The 13799-nt window shown below is 38.1% G+C and overlaps 2 protein-coding genes across 2 annotated transcripts; both read left to right on the forward strand.

Annotated features, from left to right (window-relative positions):
• Window positions 1-3459: 3459 nt before the first annotated feature.
• On the forward strand, window positions 3460-7108 carry LOC138242162 (extracellular calcium-sensing receptor-like). Its single transcript, XM_069197440.1, has 5 exons — window positions 3460-3732; window positions 4128-4958; window positions 5273-5500; window positions 5735-5858; window positions 6211-7108. The coding sequence occupies exons 1-5, from the start codon at window positions 3475-3477 to the stop codon at window positions 7104-7106; spliced, it is 2337 nt and encodes a 778-aa protein (XP_069053541.1). The 5' UTR covers window positions 3460-3474; the 3' UTR covers window positions 7107-7108.
• A 2594-nt stretch (window positions 7109-9702) lies between these two features.
• Window positions 9703-13746, forward strand: LOC102696590 (extracellular calcium-sensing receptor-like). The gene is made up of 5 exons (XM_069197441.1): window positions 9703-9975; window positions 10635-11450; window positions 11688-11915; window positions 12294-12417; window positions 12688-13746. Exons 1-5 carry the CDS (start codon window positions 9718-9720, stop codon window positions 13593-13595), a joined length of 2334 nt encoding a protein of 777 aa, XP_069053542.1. The 5' UTR covers window positions 9703-9717; the 3' UTR covers window positions 13596-13746.
• The last annotated feature ends 53 nt before the right edge of the window (window positions 13747-13799 follow it).

Raw genomic sequence — 13799 nt, forward strand, 5'->3', positions numbered from 1 at the left:
CACCTGTTGTATTAACACCTCGATTAGTACTGTGTGCCTCTGTACCTGAGTGTGTGCAGAGACAGATATAATACTGTGTGCCTCTGTACCTGACTGTGTGCAGAGACAGATACAATACTGTGTGCCTCTGTACCTGAGTGTGTGCAGAGACAGATACAATACTGTGTGCCTCTGTACCTGAGTGTGTGCAGAGACAGATACAATACTGTGTGCCTCTGTACCTGACTGTGTGCAGAGACAGATATAATACTGTGTGCCTCTGTACCTGAGTGTGTGCAGAGACAGATATAATACTGTGTGCCTCTGTACCTGAGTGTGTGCAGAGACAGATATAATACTGTGTACCTCTGTACCTGAGTGTGTGCAGAGACAGATATAATACTGTGTGCCTCTGTACCTGAGTGTGTGCAGAGACAGATACAATACTGTGTACCTCTGTACCTGAGTGTGTGCAGAGACAGATACAATACTGTGTGCCTCTGTACCTGAGTGTGTGCAGAGACAGATACAATACTGTGTGCCTCTGTACCTGACTGTGTGCAGAGACAGATACAATACTGTGTGCCTCTGTACCTGGGTGTGTGCAGAGACAGATATAATACTGTGTGCCTCTGTACCTGAGTGTGTGCAGAGACAGATACAATACTGTGTGCCTCTGTACCTGAGTGTGTGCAGAGACAGACACATCCCTTTCCCTCACCTCACAGCTGGGCCTGTATAGTGAAGCCCCTGAGGTCTGTTCTCTCCTGAACCCAGAACTGTAGAGCACCTCAGTGTTTCAGCACAGCAGCTACTCTTTCAGTCTGACTGCTCTGAAGAACCTCCAAGATCAATTATTATGAATTCACAGCTTATATCTTAGAACAAATTATATTGTACAATTAATACTGCGTGAAAGATTAATTTTATTCTTTATATGTTTATTTTAGTTAGTTAATGGCAGTTACTTTCTTGATAAAGTCATCCAAAATGTTCTTGTTTCAGAAAGCTTAAATAAAATGCTTCATTTCATTACAAACCATTATCATCATTATATTATATAAATTATAACACCATTGGAACCTAATTAAACAACAAAACACATTTTATAATGGATGTAGTGTATTATCAAGGTATAATATCCCTTTATAGCCCCACATTGTTGATATTGGCAAGAGTTTAACTGAATCAAAACGGTTTAACTGACCAAGAGAAATGTTAGATTGTGTTTTGCACATTTTGCTGACTAGATTTCCCAAACATGCCTTATGAAGTAGGATGACACTCAGCATCCTTGTTAAGCTATTGCATACCAAATCACTCTACAAGGAACCCAGTGTGGTTTATATAGCAGGGATGTCCGACTTCACAGCAAAGTGGAACTTTGTACTAGGCAGCAATGAAATTCATTTGGTACATATTTTTATTACCGGGTCTAGTCCTTCTAGTCTTCACTTTAAAAGTACCGAATTGTAAGATTCAAAACAAATTTGAGTTGAATAGTTTATATAAACCTGGGGATATTGATTTTGGGGGTGTATTTGAACTACATATAACAGTAACATATCCAGAACTATCTTTTACTTCAAAACCAGAGCAGCCAAAATGTGGAAGGTGAGTTAATTTCCAATTTAATATTTTAAGTTCCTCTCTATAAAAATAATTTTCAGAACAAAATGTGTAGTATCACTACAATACTACTGAATTGTTAATAAATATATGACTCAAATGGAATTTAGATTTATTTTTATCTTCTTGCATAAAAGTTTTATCGAACTGATTAAATTGATTCAGTGCTGACAGAACCAACCTAAATGATCGGCCTGCAAAGCCGTGGTTTCAAATTTGAATCAATAAAAGTTTATTTATCAAATGCACAACAATAGAGCATGCAGCAGTAGCTGCTGGCAATTGTCACGACCGACATCCCTCCCTAGAGGGCGCTCCACTGCTCCCATTATTGTCTGTGTGATTAAGCTCTCCAGGTGTACCCTTTTAGCGTTATTAGCGTTATTAAGACCAGCTCCTCCAGTCCTCGGGGGTCATCAGTAGGGTAAGATGCCGCGAGGTCCGCCTAGCACCAGGAAACCCTACGTCCGTCTCCTGAGGGCATAGGCCTCATCCCCGACACCTCCCGCTTCCTGAGCCCGGGGTCTGGAGGATCTCGCCCCGTCACCCTTGGACCTCCATGTTTTGTTTGTCCGTGTGCTACCCCCTTCCGGGGACTTTAACTTTGTCGCGTCCCAGGATGGATTTCTTGTTGATGGACTCTCGGACTGTGCTTTGACCTGCCCTTGGACCCGTTTGGATTTGGATTTGTCTTCCCCGTTCACTGTCTCACAGATTGTCACTATTAGTTTGTGCACTATTAAACCCCTGTGTGTTCCCTTTTACCACGCCTGCTGTTTTCTCCAGCTCTTACCGCATCGAATAGGGTCTTCTACAAGATCTGACACGGATTTCAGTCCGTGTTCGTGACCGCAATGAAATGTCATTTTTAGGTGGGGATGATGTTGTACCCTTTACAAAAATGCCCCTACCAAGAGTGCTCCAGCAATCCCAGTGGTATAAATAATGTAGTAATATTTCATGACTCAAAAAGACAAGGGAAGTCTTAATTGCTGTTGAAAATACCTCCCAAACTGTTGTCTTTTTTCTGAATGATTTACAATCTGATCAGCTTTAGCATAATTAGGAAATACCTGAGGTATTGGGAGCTGCAGAAATTAGAAAGACTTAAGCACATGCTAACATTTCAACAGCAAAACTCCGGTTTAGCAAAACTACCATAAGATTCTGTTATACTGTAAGTACATTGGTATAACTCAGCTTTTGTGTTCTGTAATTTTTTTTAATCAAATACGTTAACAGCAGCTTTGGGATGTCTCCTTGCATCCCATTTAAAACATGTGACATCACAAAAAAACATCATAAACAACTTACAGTGTTCCCAATGGGCAAAGGTTTTGCTTATATACAGTATCCTGTGTATTTTACATCACAACGACTGAAGCTGTGCACTTAGCAGAGATGATATTCACACATTGCGTTTTGTTATTATTGGAGCTAGTTTTTCTTGTCCTCCCTTCAAAAGAGCCCTTTTGCAAACTTCAAGACAATTTTGAGCTAAACAGCTTGTATAGAAATGGAGATATTATTCTGGGGGGAGTATTTGAAACTCATGTTACTGTTACCTATCCTGAGTTGTCTTACACTTCAAAACCAGACCATTTCAAATGTGGGAGGTGAGTTCTAACAGTTTGTGCTAGCTGAAATTGTTTTCTGTCAAACAAAATACTTTGTGAAAAATCTCTAACATCAAGTTATACAGTATGCAAGCTACTGTATGTACAGTATGTTTAAATAGCTTTTGAGAGCTGAGATTATTTTAAAACTATTATTCGTCTATCCTATAATCCAATTACAATATTTACATTTTAGAATGCTTTGTCATTTTCTAGGTTTTATTTTGCAGCATTTCAGTGGGCACAGACCATGGCTTTTGCTATTGAGGAAATAAACAGAGACCGTGCCCTTCTCCCTAACATCACACTGGGATACAGGCTGTATGACAACTGTGTGAACCTGGCAGTGGCTCTGAGAGCAGCAACAGCTCTGATCAGCGGAGAGGATGATTCTGTCACTGACTACAGCTGTACAGGGACTCCCCCTGTCTTAGCCATTGTTGGAGATCCTGGTTCTACACATTCTATTGCCATATCAAGAATGCTGAGCCTTTTTCGGGTGCCTCTGGTACAGAAAATATTTTATTGATTGGTCTATCTTAAAAATAGATGTAATATCAACAAGCGTGACATATTTTTTTTTTGTTTAAATACCATTATTTGGAGTAATTATAAAATAAAATACTGTATAATGTATTATAAATACTAATAATCTGAATATTGTTTATCACCTCATGGTTCCAATGAAAAAACCTTAAAAATATATTACATATACTGTAATTGTCATACAACACAATTATTTTTAGTCAACAACTGCTGTCAGATGACAATACTTACATCTGTAACGTTAGATTCTGAAAAAATAACTAGGACTTTCATTTCTTCATGACCTTAAAAAATGTTTCTTATTTATTTATTGATATTTAAAATATATCTTTGTTTCATGATTGTGTTTATTTTCAGGTCAGCTATTATGCTACTTGCTCTTGCCTCAGCAACAGAAAGGAGTTCCCTTCGTTCTTCAGGACAATTCCAAGTGATGCCTTTCAAGTCAAAGCCATGGTTCAAATCCTCAGGCACTATGGATGGACCTGGGTTGGTGTCATAGCAAGTGATGATGACTACGGTCAGAGTGCTGTCAAGAGCTTTATTGAGGAGGTAAACAAGTTTGGCTGTATAGCTTTCTCAGAAACCCTCCCCAGTGTCAATCCAAGAATGAGAATACATCAGATCATCAACACTATTAAGCAGTCAACAGCAAGAGTTATTGTTGTGTTTTCATCAGAAGCCTATTTTATTCCTTTGGCTGAAGAGATTGCTCAGCGAAAAGTTATAGAAAGGCAGTGGATCGCCAGCGAAGCCTGGACAACCTCAACTGTAATACTCAGGGAGGAGAACTTCCACTCATTTGGAGGGACAATAGGAATTGCAATCCGCAGGGGAGAAATCCCAGGACTGGAGAAATTTCTCCTTCAGGTTCGCCCTCTTTTCCATTCCAGTAATAATTTAGTCAAGCAATTTTGGGAAGAAATGTTTGACTGCACATTCCAGAAGACATCAAATAATTATAATTTCTCATCTCAAATGAGGAACAAAATCTGTACAGCATCAGAAAATATTAAAGACATACAAAGTGCTTACAGTGATGTGTCAGAACTGCGGGCTTCCTACAACGTGTATAAAGCAGTGTACGCCTTGGCACACTCCCTGCACAATCTGATGTCCTGTGAGCCTGGAAAAGGGCCCTTTCAGAATAACTCCTGTGCAGACATCACAACTGTGAAGCCCTGGCAGGTGAGATAGTGTATGCTATATACTAACAGACAATTGTGAAAAACAGCAAGAATAGTAATGTTTGGGATGTGTCTTAATTACTTACAATCAAACAATCAAATATATACAAACATAAATATAGTATATGCCAGTCTAACATGTATTAATGTTTTTTTTTAATTAGTTGCATTACAAATATTTTTTCATTATGAAAAATTAGCTCATTACCAGTGAGGACAATTTCTAATCAGTTAAGTGCTGCAGAAACCCACTGAACTATTTTGTGATTAACTCATTCATTTAATAACAAAATTATTTGTTTATATTTCTCCCAGCTGCTGCACTACCTGGCGAGAGTGAACTTCACTACTCACTATGGAGACAGGGTGTCCTTCGATGAGAACGGAGATGCTCTTGCAATCTATGATGTGATGAACTGGCAGAGGGCCGATGACGGGTCTGTGAAAACAGTAACAATCGGTCTGTTTGATGAATCAGCTCCTGCTGGACAACAGCTCACTCTGAATGAGGACAAAATCTTCTGGAACTTTGAATCTAACTCTGTAAGTAATTTAAACTTAATTTTCATTCCTTCTGCTATTTAACAGATATTGTTTTCTCTTTTCTTTCAATGTATCCCATGTTGGTGTGAAAACGCATACTATAATGTGATAATAAAAAACAAAACAGATGCGTGAAGCTAGTACTGTATGAAAATAAGATAAGAAACTAGTAAAATGCATTAATTCCTTATATTTACAGAGCTTGTCCTGTATATGTCATTGTCCCTTCCCCAGCCCCCCAGGTCTGTGTGCAGTGAAAGCTGTCAGCCTGGCACCAGGAAGGCAACCAGGAAAGGGGAGCCCCTCTGCTGTTTCGACTGTGTGCCTTGTGCAGAGGGAGAAATCAGCAACCACACAGGTGTGCAGGGTTGCCTCTTCGGATATACAGTAACTGATACTTATTTTAGCTATTTCTCTGAAAAGTACTCCTAAAGCACCCCTAAGTTTAGAATGTGTGAGATGTATGTTAATGGTAGTATATTCACAACATTAAATGAACTCAAGGCTCAGAGCACATTTTTGTTTTGTCAGCTTCCTGGTTTTAGGTTACTCGCATTATTGCTCTTTTTTGAATTCGTACATTCTTTAAAGCTATTTTAAACAATGAACTGTTAACTACTGTATAATTGGAACCGAAGTCTCTGAACTATTATTCAATCTATTCTTTCCTTTTGTATAACTTAAATAAAGTAACTTACTTTTTCTTTCAGATTCTATTGAGTGTTTCCAATGCCCATCAGATTGCTGGTCAAATCCAAGCAGAGACCAGTGTGTGCCAAAGGAAATTGAGTTTCTTACATTCAGAGAGCCTTTAGGAATCTCCTTGACAACGATCTCAGTGTCAGGGGGTTGTATTTCAGCTTCTGTTTTAGTTGTGTTCATTTACTACAGGAACACTCCTATTGTTAGAGCCAACAATTCTGAACTGAGCTTCCTGCTGCTGCTTTCTCTAATACTCTGCTTCCTCTGCTCATTGCTGTTTATTGGTCAGCCACTACACCTCACCTGTATGCTGAGACATGTTGTGTTTGGAATCAGTTTTGTTTTGTGCATATCTTGCATTCTTGTGAAAACCATTGTTGTCATCATGGCCTTCAGAGCCACACTGCCAGACAATAATGTCATGAAGCTGTTTGGTGCTGCTCAGCAGAGAGGCACTGTTTTTGTCTTTACTGTCATCCAGGCTCTGATCTGTATCATATGGCTGAGTACAGCATCCCCTGTGCCTTTTAAAAACACACAGTATCAAAACTCAAAAATCATTTTTGAGTGTAACATTGGCTCAATAACTGGATTTAGTTTCCTGCTGGGGTACATAGGGGTGCTAGCCAGTGTCTGTTTTCTGCTGGCTTTCCTTGCAAGGAACCTGCCTGATAACTTCAATGAAGCCAAGTTCATCACTTTCAGCATGCTCATCTTCTGTGCAGTTTGGATCGCTTTCATACCAGCTTATGTCAGCTCTCCTGGGAAATACTCGGACGCTGTGGAGATTTTTGCCATCTTGGCTTCAAGCTTTGGTCTCCTAATTGCGATATTTATGCCAAAATGTTACATCATTCTGCTTCATCCAGAGAAAAATACCAAGAAAGCCCTAATGGGTAAATAAATGGCAACAGAATAAATATATAGATTGATTCTGTACAGTTGGCTTCATTGCTGTATTCATACTTTCCATCCTACTGAATAAAGAAAGCTGTCTTCTAATTGTTCATACAGTATCTAACATCTACAAAAGCAGAACAATATTAGATATATAGTAACAACTAACTTGTGTCAACAGAAGGTCATTTCTCTGCAACCCATAAGAAATTTACATTTTAATGTAAAAAAACAAAATGGCTGAATTTCTGTGATTGATTGATTGGTTGGTTGATTGATTGATTGGCTGGTTGCCTGGTTGGTTACCTTCTTCCATATGCATGACTGGAGGAATCCTACTCTCTCCCGGTACAGTACAAATAAAAGGCACCCTGGAGGACCCTCAAAAGCAATTGTAAAGAAACAGATCTTTAACCAATATAATGCTTCCTATTTGCCAAATTAAGAAGGAGGCTCAAATATATAGTGATATATACTCTTTACATTTTACATAGCTCCTTCTCACTACTTTCGCTCTTGACAAGACATGATTCGTAAGGACAAAATATTGGCTAAATGTCTTTTTCTCACTTTTTTTAACTTCCTGAATTGAATTGGCCTTTTTCCCCCTTTTTGTGCAAGCTACTACTTTCATATAAGTGTTGGTGTTTGCTCAGAAGTGTAGTTTTTATTGAATTAAAATGTTCAGAACCAGACAGTAAAAATACAACATCAAATTGAGAGGACATAAAAAAGTGGCGCAGGATGGCTAGGTTCAACCAGACAGAGTGAGGGATGACTTGGTCACCCTGTCATTCTGAAAACGGAAAATAGTGTGACATCGTGCAAGGAATTTTTTCCTTCTGACAAACTCACATCTGTGTCTTTGCCTTTATTTGCTATTTTATTTAGCTAAGTTGTTTTTAACATGACAATTAATTTGATTTGAAATTCTAGTAAATCTAGTGAAAATGTCTGAGCAAAAAATTTGGAGTACCTTCAGAACCGATCACACCTGTTGTATTAACACCTCGATTAGTACTGTGTGCCTCTGTAACTGAGTGTGTGCAGAGACAGATACAATACTGTGTGCCTCTGTACCTGACTGTGTGAAGAGACAGATATAATACTGTGTGCCTCTGTACCTGACTGTGTGCAGAGACAGATACAATACTGTGTGCCTCTGTACCTGAGTGTGTGCAGAGACAGATACAATACTGTGTGCCTCTGTACCTGAGTGTGTGCAGAGACAGATACAATACTGTGTGCCTCTGTACCTGACTGTGTGCAGAGACAGATATAATACTGTGTGCCTCTGTACCTGAGTGTGTGCAGAGACAGATATAATACTGTGTGCCTCTGTACCTGACTGTGTGCAGAGACAGATACAATACTGTGTGCCTCTGTACCTGAGTGTGTGCAGAGACAGACACATCCCTTTCCCTCACCTCACAGCTGGGCCTGTATAGTGAAGCCCCTGAGGTCTGTTCTCTCCTGAACCCAGAACTGTAGAGCACCTCAGTGTTTCAGCACAGCAGCTACTCTTTCAGTCTGACTGCTCTGAAGAACCTCCAAGATCAATTATTATGAATTCACAGCTTATATCTTAGAACAAATTATATTGTACAATTAATACTGCGTGAAAGATTAATTTTATTCTTTATATGTTTATTTTAGTTAGTTAATGGCACTTACTTTCTTGATAAAGTCATCCAAAATGTTCTTGTTTCAGAAAGCTTAAATAAAATGCTTCATTTCATTATAAACCATTATCATCATTATATTATATAAATTATAACACCATTGGAACCCAGTTTCCACTGGTGTCCTGTCCTGCATTTTTAAACTGAAACTCATTTCATTGTGTTTTAGAAATATGTGTGTGTTGCATACAGGAAAGACAATTACTGTAATTGCATTTCACTATCTAGTCCAGAACACATTTTATAATGGATGTAGTGTATTATCAAGGTATAATATCCCTTTATAGCCCCACATTGTTGATATTGGCAAGAGCTTAACTGAATCAAAATGATGTAACTAACCAAGGGAAATGTTAGATTGTGTTTTGCGCATTTTGCTGACTAGATTTCCCAAACATGCATTATGAAGTAGGATGACACTCAGCATCTTTGTTAAGCTATTGCATACCAAATCACTCTCTAAGGAGCCCGGTGTGGTTTATATAGCAGGGATGTCCGACTTCACAGCAAAGTGGAACTTTGTACTAGGCAGCAATGAAATTCATTTGGTACATATTTTTATTACCGGGTCTAGTCCTTCTAGTCTTCACTTTAAAAGTACCGAATTGTAAGATTCAAAACAAATTTGAGTTGAATAGTTTATATAAACCTGGGGATATTGTTTTTGGGGGAGTATTTGAACTACATATAACAGTAACATATCCAGAACTATCTTTTACTTCAAAACCAGAGCAGCCAAAATGTGGAAGGTGAGTTAATTTCCAATTTAATATTTTAAGTTCCTTTCTGTTAGTATAAAAATAATTTTCAGAACAATATGTGTAGTATCACTATAATACTACTGAATTGTTAATAAATATATGACTCAAATGGAATTTATATTTATTTTTATCTTCTTGCAGATTTTACTTATCAGAATTTCAGAATGCACAGACCATGGCTTTTGCTATTGAGGAAATAAACAGAGACCCTGCTCTTCTCCCTAACATCACACTGGGATACAGGCTGTATGACAACTGTGTGAACCTGGCAGTGGCTCTGAGAGCAGCAACAGCTCTGATCAGCGGAGAGGATGATTCTGTCACTGACTACAGCTGTACAGGGACTCCCCCTGTCTTAGCCATTGTTGGGGACCCTGGCTCAACAAACTCTATTGCCGTGTCAAGAATACTGGGTCTCTTCCGGGTCCCAATGGTAAACCACGATAAATACTAAAAACAAGAACTATAGTACTGTCTAGCCCAGTGCTGGTTCTTGAAAGCCTCGGTCCTGTAAGTTTTATTTAACACTATAAATCACCTGTTTCTAAAGATTAGAATGAATTGATCAGTGAATCAATGAAGCACTAGTCCATATGTGCTTAAAATGTTTTGTTCTAAAAACAAAACATGGTTGAACTTTTCCAGTTCTCTAGAAATTGATTAATTAATGGCAATTTACAGGTAAAACTAACAGGATTGTGGTTCTTTCAAAGACAAGGTTCAAGAATCAAAACAATTTAAATCAGAGCATCAAGAGAAAATGGATGCAAGTGATTCGTGTCAACAATATTTTTTAATTACATCTTCATTTCATTAACAAACTCTATGATCTACCATGAATATAATAGCAAATAATTTTATTTTTCACATGTAGACTTTCCAAGAATAATACATTACTTACAAATTTACTTTTAAATCCACACACTATTTGAAAAGTACTAATATAAGGGAAAGAAACACAAAATTATATACGCTATCAAAAGAAAAAATAACAGTTATAAAAGGTGTTAAATGATAGCTCATCTCTATTATTCATATATTTAGTTATTCTTATACTAAATTCTTATTTATATGTATTTCTGTATTTACCAGATCAGCTATTATGCTACTTGTGCTTGCCTGAGCAACAGAAAAAAGTTTCCCTCATTCTTCAGGACAATTCCAAGTGATGCCTTTCAAGTCAAAGCCATGGTTCAAATTATCAAGCATTACGGATGGACCTGGGTTGGTGTCATAGCAAGCAGTGATGACTACGGTCAGAGTGCTGTCAAGAGCTTCACTGAGCAGATAGCTCACTTTGGCTGTATTTCCTTCTCAGAAACCCTCCCAAGTGTGAATTCAAAAGCCAGAATACTTGAAATTGTGAAAACTATTAGACGATCCACAGCGAGGGTTATAGTTGTATTCTCCCCTGGAGCACACTTTGATCCTCTGGTTGAAGAGATTGTTCTCCAGAATATCACTGACAGGCAGTGGATTGCAAGTGAAGCCTGGACTACCTCAACGGTAATACAGAGTAAGGAAAATTTCCACTCATTTGGTGGGACAATAGGAATTGCAATTCGCAGGGGAGAAATCCCAGGGCTGGAAACATTTCTCCTACAGATTCAACCTACATCTAATTCCAATAATAATTTACTCAGACAGTTTTGGGAAAACATATTTGACTGCAAATTTCAAGCAAAATCAAATGATCTTGAAAGTAATAAAATATGTTCAGGAACAGAAGATATTAAAAGCACCAAAACGTCTTACAGTGATGTGTCAGAACTGCGGGCTTCCTACAATGTGTATAAAGCAGTGTACGCCTTGGCACACTCCCTGCACAACCTGATGTCCTGTGAGCCTGGAAAAGGGCCCTTTCAGAATAACTCCTGTGCAGACATCACAACTGTGCAGCCCTGGCAGGTGAGAGGTTATCAAATAGTCTAGGAAATTGTCCAATACTCTCATTGTTTTTTCATGTATTCTAAATTGTAAATAATTGTTAAAGATGCTTTAAATATTAACATTTCCATGTTCTTACAGTGATATCCTATTTTGTTCAGTCAAGAACTTACTGACTTTACTTAGTACTTATTCATTATTTCTTATTTGACTCTCTTTTATTTGATCGCTTCATATTTTTCTATTTGTTTTTCTAAGCTGTTGCACTACCTGGCGAGAGTGAACTTCACTACTCACTATGGAGACAGGGTGTCCTTTGATGAGAACGGAGATGCTCTTGCAATCTATGATGTGATGAACTGGCAGAGGGCCGATGACGGGGCTGTGAAAACAGTAACAATCGGTCTGTATGATGAATCAGCTCCTGCTGGACAACAGCTCAGTCTGAATGAGGACAAAATCTTCTGGAACTTTGAATCTAATTCTGTAAGTAGCTTAAGCGTTTTTCTAATTTTTTTCCTGTTTAACAAACCTTTTTTGTCATAAATGTAACCTTCACTGGTGCAAAAATGCATAATAAGAATAGAAATAAAACAAAATGCAGGTGAATGTTCCATGAAAACCATAAAAATCCAATAAAAGCATCAAAACAAATACTGTATGAACAAAAAGATCAATTTATTACTTAAACGATTAATTAGTTATTTTAAAGTAATTTCAAATATCAGGAAGTTCTGGAGTACATAACATTTCACCTGTCCTCTTTGATTATTTTGTTAAACAGTTAAGCATATTGAGAAAATCATTATTTTATAATACTGATTATCCTAGAACCTATGTTCTTAAGTTATTATCTGTTCACAGCCCCCCAGGTCTGTGTGCAGTGAAAGCTGTCAGCCTGGCACCAGGAAGGCAACCAGAAAAGGGGAGCCCCTCTGCTGTTTCGACTGTGTGCCTTGTGCAGAGGGAGAGATCAGCAACCACACAGGTGGGCAGATATTCTTTCTTTCTCTAACTTGCAAAAGTAAAAATAAAGGAAAGGTTTATTGCTCCTCAAAACTGTATTATTTTGTGTATCATTTCATTGCATGAATTTGTACTGTCTAATCTTGTGTGTGCATCATTCAGTGTTTTACTTTGTTACACTAATTATTTGTGGATTGTAAAAAGCAGATTTAAACGTAAAAATATTGATTAATTTGTATTGTTTCCTATACAATCCGATATTCGAAGGATTATATGTCTGGTTCTTTTTTAGATACCATTGAATGTTTCAAATGTCCACCTGATTTCTGGTCTAACCCAAGCAGAGACCAGTGTGTGCCAAAGGAAATTGAGTTTCTATCATACAAGGAGCCTTTAGGAATCTCTTTGACAACAGTCTCAGTGTTTGGGGGATGTATATCAGCTGCAATTTTATTTGTGTTCATTTACTATAGGAACACCCCAGTTGTAAGAGCCAACAATTCTGAACTGAGCTTCCTGCTGCTGCTTTCTCTAATACTCTGCTTCCTCTGCTCATTGCTGTTTATTGGTCAGCCACTACACCTCACCTGTATGCTGAGACATGTTGTGTTTGGAATCAGTTTTGTTTTGTGCATATCTTCCATTCTTGTGAAAACCATTGTTGTCATCATGGCCTTCAGAGCCACACTGCCAGACAATAATGTCATGAAGTGGTTTGGTGCTGCACAACAGAGAGGCACTGTTTTTGTCTTTACTGTCACCCAGGCTCTGATCTGTATTGTGTGGCTAACTGTGGCCCCTCCTTTACCATTGAAAAACACACAGTATCAAAACTCAAAAATAATTTTTGAGTGTAATGTTGGCTCAATAACTGGATTTAGTTGCCTGCTGGGGTACATAGGCTTGTTAGCCAGTGTCTGCTTTCTGCTGGCTTTCCTTGCAAGGAACCTGCCTGACAACTTCAATGAAGCCAAGTTCATCACTTTCAGCATGCTCATCTTCTGTGCAGTTTGGATCGCTTTCATACCAGCTTATGTCAGCTCTCCTGGGAAATACTCGGACGCTGTGGAGATTTTTGCCATCTTGGCTTCAAGCTTTGGTCTCCTCATTGCGATATTTATGCCGAAATGTTACATCATTCTGCTTCAACCAGAGAAAAATACCAAGAAAGCTCTTATGGGTAGAGCAGGCCTAAAGTGATAAGTACATAATTATAGGTTTTATATTGTTACTGTACTTTACATAAACTTACTCTTAACACAGCACAGCACAATGAGTGGTTTTGTTTAGAGAATTAATACATACTGTACTTAATTCTGTTGTTTTGGGAATAAAAAAAGTAGAAGTTTAATCACTGTTGTACTGTATTATTCTTTAAGTTTTTTTTATTAGGAATGGAGTGCA

This window comes from Lepisosteus oculatus, chromosome 13 (assembly GCF_040954835.1).
Source record: "Lepisosteus oculatus isolate fLepOcu1 chromosome 13, fLepOcu1.hap2, whole genome shotgun sequence".
Lineage (NCBI taxonomy): Eukaryota > Metazoa > Chordata > Actinopteri > Semionotiformes > Lepisosteidae > Lepisosteus > Lepisosteus oculatus.

Coding starts and splice junctions, on each gene's coding strand:
- LOC138242162 (XM_069197440.1), top strand. CDS start 3,475: ATGGCTTTTGCTATTGAGGAAATAAACAGAGACCGTGCCCTTCTCCCT. Junction 3,733..4,127: donor GCCTTTTTCGGGTGCCTCTG/GTACAGAAAATA, acceptor GTTTATTTTCAG/GTCAGCTATTATGCTACTTG. Junction 5,859..6,210: donor AGAAATCAGCAACCACACAG/GTGTGCAGGGTT, acceptor TTTTTCTTTCAG/ATTCTATTGAGTGTTTCCAA.
- LOC102696590 (XM_069197441.1), top strand. CDS start 9,718: ATGGCTTTTGCTATTGAGGAAATAAACAGAGACCCTGCTCTTCTCCCT. Junction 9,976..10,634: donor GTCTCTTCCGGGTCCCAATG/GTAAACCACGAT, acceptor TGTATTTACCAG/ATCAGCTATTATGCTACTTG. Junction 11,451..11,687: donor CAACTGTGCAGCCCTGGCAG/GTGAGAGGTTAT, acceptor TGTTTTTCTAAG/CTGTTGCACTACCTGGCGAG.